This window comes from Pocillopora damicornis, chromosome 1 (assembly GCF_964200805.1).
Source record: "Pocillopora damicornis chromosome 1, jaPocDami1.2, whole genome shotgun sequence".
Classification (NCBI taxonomy): Eukaryota; Metazoa; Cnidaria; class Anthozoa; order Scleractinia; family Pocilloporidae; genus Pocillopora; species Pocillopora damicornis.
Window position 1 is genome coordinate 2,894,318 of NC_142670.1, and position 12,593 is coordinate 2,906,910.

The following is a 12,593-nucleotide window of genomic DNA, read 5'->3' on the forward strand; positions in this document are numbered from 1 at the left end:
ACTGCTTAAGTAGGATATTTAAACACAATAATATTTTCCCGGGGACGGGAATTTTTGAAGGTTCAAATGCACCGGAGGGATGTTGAAGCTTCGAGTTGATCGATCGAAGAATTACATGCTAATGTATTCACTTTAGCAAAACGATATTAATTTTAGACTTAAATGTGGTGACACGTCAGTTATTGTTTTTTTTTTCCTGGTTTTCTAAGCAACTTTTGTTAATGTTGTATTTCGCACTGTGGCCAAATTAATCCCCACAATGAACGGTTGGAAATATTAGCGGTTGAAGTTTTGTTTAGAAGCTTATCATACAGGCTTCCTTAACGATCTTTAGGAAAATAACAAAACGGCGGGCAACGAAGCGTGGAACCAGGAATATTGAGCAATTATTTGTAATTGAAATTTTAAATTCAGGAAAATTTATTGCATTGTTGCCAGTCACTCTAACGCGAGCTTGGCAGGAATCGAAATGTTTGCCGTATTGACGAAATATTTGGCCGGTTTCGATGTTGAGTGATCACGAATTGGATCAAGGAACAAAAGGTGACATCCTAGTAAGTGGAAATGACGAGCTTCATGCATGCGATATGCGTTTGTTCGGCGACACTGGCTGGAATATTGTCTTTACTGGCCATGGTTGCTAATGGTATGCTACTTTACGTCATGTACAAGGATCCCTTACGCTGCTTTCGTAAACCAATTTCAGTTCTCATCGCTGCCCTGGCCGCAAACGACTTATTGACTGGATCTGTTATAAGCGGTCTTCACATACGTAACGAAATATCTTGTGAAATTCATGCGGATGAAACGACGACCCGCACGAGTTTTGAAAGTATCATCGGTCTATTTGCTATCAACAACGGTACATTTCTTGTCATGAGCTTATCCGTGGAACGTTTGATCGCCGTGGCCTTACCGTTTTACTACCGTGCGACGGCGAGCGGTAGAAAAACCTTGGCATGTGCACTATGCGTTGTGGCATATTCCGTGGCTTTTTGTTTGCTTCGATTCACTGGAATTCCACAGGGAATTTACGACATGTTACAAGTTCATTTGAATATGACTTTCCCACTCGTGGCTGTTATTATTTTTAACTTCTTATTGCTAAAAGTTTTACGTGGGTATAGACGGCGTGCGTGCTCTATGAACTCTGACGCTAGCGACAGTGCGGTCTCAGCAAACGAAAAAAGATTCGATATTGATAAACAGTTCGCTTTTACAGCCATTCTCATAGTTCTTTTCCTCTTTATTTCACATTTGCCATATTATATAATTACTCTTGTAGAGGTACACTGTACTCATTGTGAAGGGATATGGCTCGTTTCGTGTCGGCGAATCTTGTTACCATTTCTCTATATCAACGCCGCCTGTAATCCATTTACCTACACGTTTCGCATTCGCCAATGCCGTCGGTCTCTCAAACTTCTCTTTTTTAAATGGCAAGAAACGATTGAGGTTTCTCCGAGAGCTCCAGCGACACCAGACTCTACAAGAAGTCCAATCGCTCTACGAAAGATTTCACAGATATGTCCGAAAACTGGTGAAATTGTTGAAACGTTCGGGGATAGACACATAGCTGACGATTTTGATTTGGGAATTGATAATCCACAAGAGATCACGGATGATTTTGACTGTGATGTATGGGACACTAAACTGTGATAACTAAATTTACTTTTTTATTAAAACCTGGGTTTATCTTTGTCCCTTTGCATCGACACGAAATGATGCATTCAGGGATCAAAAATCATTCGCCCACGAGTAGACTCTTTCTGGCGCTATGAAGTCAGCGGATTTCGAGGCAGCAAGTGATTTGAGCTTGTGAGAGGTTTGCACGCTCGCCTCACTCTCGTGAGCTTCGCCGCATGCATCGCGGCTTAAATGAAAATTTGCACGCAGGCTACGCAGGCTCGCTTAACGATGGAACCTGTCATTTCCAAGATCTTCCTGATCATCTCAAACAAACTAAAAAAAAAAGAAAATGAAAAATAATTATAATAATCACATAAAAAAATTAGTAAAGAATTAAAAATAGACAAAAAATCTTGATGAAGTGCTAGATTGATGAAATAACAAGACGATGACCGGGAATTTTCATATCATGAACCGATCGCGTATCGAGGATTCCATTCGATAAGTCTGTAGCTGATTTTGGAATTTTCATGTTAAATACGTATAACACCGCCGCCTGGTTAGCTCAGTTGGTAGAGCGCCAGTCTGTTGTGCGGGAGGTCGAGGGTTCAAGCCCCAGACCGGACCAACACTCAGGGTCTTAAAATAACTGAGGAGCATGTGCTGCCTTTGTAATTGTACCAGCAAATGGTTAGACATTCAAGTCTTCTCGGATAAGGACTATAAACCGTAGGCCCCGTCTCCTGCATCTTCAGTGTTACATGGTCAGCAGGGGACGTTAAAGAACCCACACACTTGTCGAAAAGAGTAGGGGGCGTAGTTCCCGGTGTGGTGGTCTATCTGTTGTTTCATTGTACATTTCATGCATGGGCTGGGTGGGTGAGTGAGATCAAATATGGACTGATAGCGGCAGCCAGAGGCGCCTTTACAAGCTGACGTTCGATCTCACTCAATTAGAATTGTAAACCGCCTTGAGACAGTATGTGATATGTGCGGTATATAAATACACATTCATTCATTCATTCAAGTTTAACGAAAGCAAAACACTCTACACCCTAATATCAGTATGAATATTCTCCACACTCTATATATTTCTACTGGAACTGATGAGGAGAATTTGTTTAACAAACAAAGCTTCCCAGCTTGGTGATGACTTCGTTTATTCTTATGATCTTTGTGAAGAATTCGATTTTATTATTGTAAGGAGAAATTAGATGATGGTCACTCCTAGAGGTTAAAGGATTAACGAGAGTTTATGAATGTTGGATAAGGGGGTTTCCTGGACTCGTCAATGGCCAATCGGTTTTACCTTTCAGTAGTTACAAGGTAGGGTCTGAGTAAGAGATTAGAGTTTCCCAAACATGGATTTTTTTAAATTTTTTTTTACACTAGAGCTTAAACAAGCTAAAAACATTTCAGTGTATATGAGTGATTTTTGAGAATCCATTTGAGTGGTAACGAAGAGGGGGTGGGCTGAGGGTCGGGCCACCAGATCCTTCTCTTGAACACGGTAGTATTTTGAAGCCCGTCTGGTTACGTAATGCAGCGCAGCACAGGGACAGGTGTCACAATGGAAGGATATTAACCGATAGCCATAAATTGGCTAAAATTTTAACCGTGAGTCGTCAAAGCCATCCCCTCATTGAGACCGTCTTTCGTGAGTAACATGACGCGCACTCCGCTTTTAATTTGGAGAGTTTAAAAAGCTTTTCGCAAGAGCGTGTAAAACCAAAACCAAAGTAAACACAACAACCAGTTGGTAAAATGCACCTTTAAACCCCAACATCAAAATGTATATTCTCCATATCGTTCTTTGTACATAACCTGTGATATTAATAGGGAGAATTTGTTTAAAATCACGAGCTTTACTAGTTTGTGATCATTTCCTTGATTCTCATGACGTTTGTGCTTCATTCAACAGTGATACTGTTTGGAGAAATTGGATGTTAGTCACTCTCAGAGATTTGAGGCTGATCTCATTGCTAAGTACGAAATTTATTCATATATATATATATATAACTCAAAAATGATTCTTCCATTTCAACGGCCTACCGCTGACTCCTTAGCTCTATCTTCCATATGTCTGTTGACTGTGTAAGCCTTCGGTATTTCTGATGTAAGAAACAAGAGCAAAAACAAGAAGGAAACAACAAACTGGATCGAACGAAAATAATAAAAAAAATGATTTAACAAATAAACGTCATAACGATGGTCAAGAGCTGTAAAAAGTCAATCTAATGCTTTCCTGGTCAATGGCAGGGAGATCTTACCATCTAGGTTCTAACTATAACAATTAAATACATGTATAGGGCGACACGTGATTTTAATTGACTTTTCTGTTCAATTATTCATCGAAATCTAGGGTTAAATAAAGTTAACTTAATAAAAAGAGACCTCTTTTCAGATGGTAAAGCCTATCTCCTTAAATAACTCTCTTCTTCTATCCATTGTGAAATATCTCAGTATTTGCATACATTTTAAAATGCTGGACCGCACCTCTAAAAAAGCTTTTAAATTCCGCATTCCGATGGCAAATAATCAAACGGAATACATGATTTAATGGCATTTCGATGAATACATGATTCAATGGCATTTCGATGAAAACATGGTATTTTACAATAGATAAAGAACTACCAGATTGGCTCCTGAGTGGATCTACATTCGGCAATAAGGTTAGTTGACACATAACATTCACGTAATCGCTTTTAAGGATGTTTTATGAAATATATTTTTTAATTTACAGGGTTTACTACAACACCCCGTCACCCACTCAATTTTATAAAAAAAAGTGCAAAATCTTACAGCACTAAAGGCAATGAAATGCCGTTTTTCCATCACAGACAGAAGAAAAAAATGCAATGTTGTGCTGTGGACGAGTGGGTGAAATGCTACGAGGAATAAAACTGGTCTACTATTCCAGAATTGATCTTCAACCGTAATGTGTCAACAACTTTGTCGCTAATTGTAATGTAGAATAACATGAGCTGTTTTTCCCCTCAAGATTCTTAGTCTAATCATTATGAATATTCAAGCTCCATAACATTATCTAACTTGTTGTCATATCTAATCTCTATTAACCCTTTAACTCACATGAGTGACCAAGACAGAATTTCTCCTTATTATATCCATACAATATCATGCAGACAAGTGATGAGACTAAAGACAAATATAAATTGTGGGATTACTAATTGATCTGATACCAAATTCTCCAAGCTAACATAGTGAGAATCATTTGGCAGACAGTTAGGAGAATTACAAATAAGATCTTGAGATTTAAAGGGTTAAAATCACCTATGCATTGGATGGCAAGCGGTTCGGTTGTTTTCTCTACAGTAGTGTGATGGTCACCTGACCATGGCTAGCGTTGTTATAACAACATTCATTCTGCTGATTGTTTCCAACATTGTAGGATCCACCACCACCCCCACAGGAATCTGCACTATTATTTCCACTGCTTCCCCCAGAGTATCCTCCTCCTCCTCCTCCTCCTCTGCTCTTTCCCCAAGTTCCACCTCCTCCGCCAAACCCACCATAGACGTCGAAATACTCCGATTTTCCACCCACCCCTCCCTGCAGAAATCCCTTACCACCTTCTCCACCACGTCCCTTGATCCCATTGAAATTCTTTCCACTTCTTCCACTGGAGTAAAACCCGCCACCACCACCACCTGAAATATCATGATATTAATTAAATTAGAAAACTTTTAATGGGGATATCGTGAGATTATGGCAGAATAAACATTTCGTACGAAATTTTTAAATTACTAACAAAATGCTGAAATGCTAAAGATTATTGAAAAATATTCTTACCTGAAAATCCAAAATCAGCAGTCTGTGCACCATGTCCATTGCTCCCCCCTGCCCATGATCTGTACCCAGGATTCCCATTCGTATTTGTGCTGGCGTCACATCCTGCATGTCTTGACTGTGCATCATCTACCCCTCCTCCGCCTCCAGCTATTATCAAAGGTGTGTCGGCTCCTCTCACTACAAACGTACCTCCACCACCGCCAGAAGAATAAGCCCTCTTGTTTATTCCTCCTTCTTGACCAACAAGTACCAGGATGACTTCACCCTTGTTTAAGCGGAATGTTCCAATCATTCTTGCTCCTCTTCCACGATACTGAGGGCTGTCAATACGTTGATCGTACCCTCCAGCTGCCCCTATTGCTTCTATTCTGTAATCACCAGTGTACGGCACAGTCCACTGTTGAATACCGCTGGACAGATCAACTTGTCCGTCATGATCCTTACCTGCGTAGTAACTTCCGAGCGATGTTGGACCACATCTTCCAGCGGCATTGAGATTCGAGAACACGGCTTTTAATGCTGAGAGGAAAATGTAAAATTGACTTCCATTTTTTTTATTAAGTTGTAATTTCATCTTTATCACGAATGTTTATGTTTAGTCTGGCAGCTGGTCGTCTGATCAGTTTAAACAGCTGAGAGAACAAATACATAACATTAAGCTCGTTAAGGGCAGTTCAGATCTCAACTTTTCCTACTCTGAGAAATTTGAAATTATTTTGACTGTTTTGAGCAAAATTTAGGGTACGGGTTACTTATCACAGGAGGAGTCTTCCCCTTTAAGGGGTTTTCGGGCGGATTCCTGTCTGAACATATCAAGAAATGAACCACTTCAGCGAAATCTATGGAAAACTCGTCTTATTTAGTTCCTCGTCATTGCCTTGATAGAATCCTAAGCCCATTAAATGTAATTCGTACAACCCCGATTTCGTAGATTTCAGGTTGTTTCAGTGTTCATTTGGTAGAGGGAAGGTGTGCTTCCATAGGATTAGTATTTCCCGTCGTCACGATTTACATCGAATGATAAAGTATCTGTCTGAGCTGCAATGATTAAGATAAGTATTCGTTTTAAACGCACATTTTGTCAGAGTTTATGTCCGGCGCCGTTTGAAGTGGATCACGCAAATCGTTATCAGTAAAACTTCTGAAGAAAACAATTAAAAAAAAATCAAACAACATTTCTTATACTTACGGCAATTGAATCCCGTTTTGCATTTGCATGTGTAAGAGCCGTCTGTGTTATTGCAACTTGCATTATAGTGACAGCCATGGATGTGGCTGGTACACTCGTCCACATCTAAAAAGTTTGAAAATCCATCAATTTTTTTTAGCAAACTTGATAGATATTAGTCGTAATTTGTTTTCGTCTTCAGATAAATCACTCTCAGCGCAAATGGTTAGACATTTTAGTCTTCTCGGATGAGGAAGAAAAAACCGTCCGCCCTTTCTACTGCATCGTTAAATAATTCATACACTTATTGCAGAGATTAGGGAACATAGCTGCTAGTGTTGTGGTATGGCCCTAATTCTTAAAATGAGGGTATCTGCAAAAGTTTGTCGAGTTTACGCCCCAACCTTCCAAGTGTACTATTGTTTACAATTTGAACTACCTGGCTAGCATTCCTAATAAACCCGATTTGCGATTGTATACGTGAAGTATACCCTTATAGCGGTACGCCCCTTAAGTATCCAGTCAGTTGGAGTTAAGAGATCGACGGAGATAGATCAGAGTTTCTTTTTACACAAGATTCTTCCAGTTAGGTAACGTTGCAGTTTCTCTAAGCCCGTAAAGACAGGATCAGAGGTAAGTGTCAGCTTATTGTATTTAGTTTCCTTTCTCTTCGACTTCATTTGTTTTGTTATTAATCTCATCCCATTTCTTGATCTTGTACATTACAATTTCCCTTTTTTAGTTTTCACCGCATGTGTACCATAGTCAGACGACAGCATTAAACGTTGTTGAATCAACTTGTATTGTGGATTCCTACACTGTGATACTCCCCGAACTCCAGTGCACAACACCCCGTGTCCGCTGCATTGGGTACGCGACAGCCTTAATTCTTAAAATGGGGGTATTCGCAAAAGTTTCCTTCAAAAATTGTAAACTGTTCAATGCAGTCTGGCCAAAGTGCCAAACAAGGCTTTGTAAAGCGCCATAAGCCATTGGATATGATGCTATGAAAATATTTCATTATTATTAATATGTCTCTATGAATATCTATGAATCTCACCTGTGCAATTCCGACCGTTCCCCTGATAACCTTCTGTACAGCTACACGTAAATGATCCCTCGGTATTATTACAAACAGCTTTAGCATGACAGTCATGAGAGTTGTCAATACACTCGTTTCTATCTAAACAAAGAAAACAATGAGGACTGATATGAGCTTATCCGCAAGCTGGATGAAGAACCTTCAGAATATTAAAAAAGAATATTAGTGAGACCTTTTTCACAGTTTTCTCCCGTGTAACCATCTGGACACAGACAAATGTATCTCTTGTCGGTATATCCATTGAGACAGGTGGAATTATGGAGGCAAGGATTACTGGAGCATGGATTCTGATAGGATAGAAAAACGCCTGTTAGCATCTATACTTGACCAAAAACATTCAAGCTGATTTCATGCGATTGAAATGTAAAGTAAAATCCTACCTCAGAGGCCCAGAGAATAAAACCTTTTTTTATTTCTTTATCTTCACGATGTTGGGCGTGGTCAAAATTACTCAGTTGGCAGAGCTTGAAGCCTGTCTTGTTTGGTGGGCCAATGTTCACAGACAGACAGTTGCTCTCCATGAGGCACTCATATCTGCAGTCATGAGTCATGAGCTCCTCCCCCATTGGCAAGTAAATTTCTTTAAATACATAACGTTGAGGAGCACGTTCTCCTTCTGATCTCTTAAACCTAAGACTTCGGCAGCCAAAATCTGGAGGCATTGGATTCATAAGGAAAAATGTCATCAGAATTTCAGCTCGAGAAATACTTATACTCTGATCAGAAACGGGAATACTACTGCTAGAGCGATACATATCAGATATTACAGAATTTATTAGTGTACCTTAAAAACACTTTGGGTCAGCACAAAAAAAAAAAAATTAAAAATAAATTAAAATAAACAACAATACTACTTTTATTCCGTTAGTTAATGAAACACAAAAAAAACCTTTTAAAGTGACTTCCCTGATAACAGAATAAATAACGGGAAAAAAATTGTTGCTGTTAGATCTTCATGGTAGCCTTTTACATTAAAAGGGCTTTTGGTATTAAGGTAGTTTGTAAAAGATAGCTAAAAGATAAATCAATTAGGTTTCAAACTTATCGTTTCGCGTAATGATGCAAGAGATCGTTTTACCATAAAATTGCTTTAAAAAGAAAATTTTCAGACTTAAATATAAATCTTCAGTTTCCTAAAAATAAAGTGTTTTTTATTACGAGGTAATTTTCACACTATAACTGTGTGTTCCATCGGTAGCCAATATCGGATTGCTTACTTTCCCTGCAATCTTAACAGGTTTAAACCTGTTTGAAAACTCTGGTTGGCTTATGTCGCCTTATATATAAAATACATGAAAATATGTTCAGCCTGAATTGTAAAACTCTATGTTATTTTAGCTAGGGGAAGAAACCACCTGTTTTGGTGTTAATGAGCAAATAGAATATCTGATGTTTGTCTTTGTTAATGCCTGGCTCCTACTTAAATGGTCGACTCAAAACTCTCCCTCTTTGCAAATCGTTCTTCCTCTTAAATTTCGTTTACATACATCATCTTTTAGTCTCAAGACCTATCGTGCAGAAAAACTGATATTTAAAGGAACGAAATGCTGTTTGGGAAAGCGTCGTGGTGTAGGGCATGCCATCATGAAGGTTTTCTTAAGTACGAGGACTCAGCTAGCGCGCTTCGCACGCTGCAGCTGAAGAGCGACTAGCAATGAAAGATATGTGCTACACGTGAAACAAAAAACTGATTAGAAAATAACTTCTGCCTTCCCGTCGATTTTTAGCCGAAAGTTTACCGAAAAAATTTTTGGTTAATTTTTTTAACCGGAAAAAATATAGATTGGCAAGTTTTTCTCGTCATTTCAACTCAAAAGTCAACAACAATTTTCCATTACTTAAAAACTTATTGATCATAGAAATAACTTCGACAATGTTTAACCTTATGCCAGCATAGGTGTCAAAGTGAGACAGCATTTAATTACGTAAAATAAGTAAATAAGTTAAGTAAATAGGTTAAGTAAATACTCTCTAAGAAATTTTGAACCTGCGATGAAAACCTTACCGGAAGGTTTTCGTCTTCCCGGAAGATTTTCGTAAAGTGTTAGACACTTTATTTGCTCTCGAAATTGGTTTCATGTCTGGTCTCAAGAAATGTCCGTGTTGAAAAGTTGATATTCAACGGACCGAGATATTCTTGCACTTTGAGAAAGTTTTAGTTCAAGATGAAGCTACTTTTGGCAAGTAATTAATTTATACTTTTCATGAAACTTTTGTCAATTGCGATTAAAAACTCCAAATTTTTAAAATTTTCTGAAAAATCTTCATGTCAATTAATTTTAAAAGAAAAGTAATATTTTCCAAATCATTTCTAGAAATCTTTTATTAAAAACTACGAAATCAAGTGTTAAAAATCCATATCGCCGTGCGATAAATTAATGTTGCTTCGCCTGTAAATCGACGGGAAAGCAGGAAGTATTTTCTATTCAGTTTTTTCTTTCACGCGTAGCACATAGATTTGACTGTTAGTGGCTCTTTAAACTGTAGCATAACCTCCTTTTTATCTACTTCTCCAAGATGTGTAATCGAGCGATAAGGTAGAAAAAGGGTTTAAAAACTCTCAAACTTTCATCCTCTGTATCAACTTAGTCTAACATAGTCGTGAAAGCCAACGAATTGACGGATGTGTGATCATGAAGGTTTTCTTGAATACAAAGCCAATTGAAAAGCATACTATAAAGAATAACGCTGGACCATAATTTTAGGAACTTTCTCTCGCTTAAGTAATAATTCCTGTTAGGGGCATCCGATATCGCTCCGAAATTTGCGTTAGCCAATACTTGATGCTGCTTCAATTTTTCCGTCTATTAGAAAGTTTTTGCTGCTAAACCTACAGAGAGTATATATTATAGCTTTCTGAAGCTGGCAAAGCGCTTCAAAGCTGATATAAAATGAAAGTCAGTGTTAATGACAAAGATGGATAAAAAAAACTTTACCCGGAAAACGGTGACGTGTACAAGTTAGTTTCGCGAGAGACACATAGAGCTTATCAGGTATTTTAACATTTTTAAGTTTAACTTGGTACTTTGTACTAATATAATTAGTTAGAAGTCAATGAAACAAATAACTTTGAAAAAGATGCAGAAATATGCTATTCACAAGTATTACATTTCTAGCTTTTTTCGAAGAAATAACGGACTGGACTTCTAAACATAAGAGGGATGAGCTAAGGAAAACAGTTAAATATCAAAGACTTACCTTTGTTTCCATCCGCAGGGCAGTGAAGCCATCCTCCCCACAGAACTGTTATGGACAGTAAAGATAGAGATAGTTTGGTGAGAATCTTCATCCTTGAAGAAAATGCTTGTACATGTCTATCGTTTACAGTGAAGCTGGATACTCTACCGTCAAGCTTAAATGCTACTTGAAGTTGGCAGGTTGCCTAATTTAATTGTCCAATTTCGTAGCGATTGTCTCGTTTCTCAAGTTAATTTAAAAGCCTTTTAATATATTCCTTCCATTTCTTCTATGACAGGATTATAAAAATAGATTTAGAACTTCAGTTTTCTTGTCATTTTCAACCATTCATAACTTTACAAGCTCATTAGGTGTAATATAAAGTGTAAATTGGCCTCCGTAAACAGTTCCTAAAGTTGACGTTTCGAGCGTTGGCTTTAATGCTTTTTCATTCTGACGAAGGGCTAACGCTCGAAACGTCGGCTTAGAAACTCTTTACAGTAGCAAATTTACTCTATCAACTCAACTGATAAAACCGATCTTTTAATATCCCCTACCGACAAAGCACCACAGCCTGTTTATTTGTAAATGTAGGCTCATTAAGTCAAATCCTTTTGCAACGTTGACATTCGTTCATCTTTCATTGCTGAATAAAAGCGTCTTATCAGAGCAATACAATCCAATGCAATAAAATGTTGTCGATGACACAAGTTTATTACGAATATCGTCCTGAGGAGTGGCTAAAATAAAAAATACATTTATTTTTGTAACCTAAAAATTACTTGATTTGTGTTTGGGCAAGCAAAAAAAGAAAGCTAAATTCTCCTTCTGTTGGTGACTTTACGAGGGTTCAAAAATATATCTTTGATATATTCATTATGTGGCAAATTGTTATCTTCCTGTCTGGCAGCTGTAGATCGTCAATTATGAAAACAGCAGGCTGTATTGAAGATGACCTGCGCAAAGCCACCCTTAGAATCATCTAGAAGATTATTTAAAACATCATTTGATTTGAAATATCATATTATTGTCGTCTTCTCTGGAACTTCTTCGATTTCGATTTTACTCTTTGCTCCATTATTGTTAATAGGCACCGAAATTTTCGTCGATAGGTTTTTATTCTAACAAAAAAGTACCCGTTGTTGTGCTATTTGTATCTTTAACTGCATTAATATTTGTGCTTTCGACATCTTTCATAATCCTTTTTTCTTCCTGATCTTTCAATTTATCCTGTCCCTCAATCTCCCCGCTTTCTAATGAATTTTCAGAATTTTTCCCTAAAGCGTCCAAATGTTTGCCGCATGCATCGCAGCTTTAATGAAAATTTGCACGCAGGCTACGCAACCACGCGAAACGATGAAATGTAGTGTCCATGTCATCTCCTTAAACTTCCTGACAACCTCAAAAAGAAAAATGATAATAACCACATAAGAAATAAGTCAAGAGATAAAAATCGAAAAAAAAAAAATGTTGATGAAGCGATAAATTGATGAAATATAAAGACGATGATCGGGAATTTTTATTTCATGAAACTAACGCGTATCGAGAATTCTATTAAATAATTCTTTAGCTGATTTCGGAACTCTCCTGTTAAATACGCATGAGAACCTTAACGAATGCTTAACACTTTACATCCTATGATCAGAATGAATATTCTCCATACTTTCCCTTTATATTTCCACTGCTGCTGATAAGGAGACTGTTTGA

The 12,593-nt window shown here is 37.8% G+C and overlaps 2 protein-coding genes across 2 annotated transcripts; one reads left to right on the plus strand and one right to left on the minus strand.

The window, feature by feature from the left end:
* Positions 1-423: 423 nt before the first annotated feature.
* LOC113665447 (uncharacterized) lies at positions 424-1,797 on the plus strand. The gene has a single exon (XM_027181138.2). It carries the CDS (start codon positions 565-567, stop codon positions 1,657-1,659), a length of 1,095 nt encoding a protein of 364 aa, XP_027036939.2. The 5' UTR covers positions 424-564; the 3' UTR covers positions 1,660-1,797.
* Positions 1,798-4,806: 3,009 nt separating this feature from the next.
* Positions 4,807-8,576, minus strand: LOC149051325 (uncharacterized). Its single transcript, XM_089199215.1, has 4 exons — positions 8,090-8,576; positions 7,882-7,996; positions 5,440-5,958; positions 4,807-5,297 (listed from the first exon to the last, which is right to left on the minus strand). Exons 1-4 carry the CDS (start codon positions 8,462-8,464, stop codon positions 4,957-4,959), a joined length of 1,350 nt encoding a protein of 449 aa, XP_089055341.1. The 5' UTR covers positions 8,465-8,576; the 3' UTR covers positions 4,807-4,956.
* Between the last annotated feature and the right edge of the window lie 4,017 nt (positions 8,577-12,593).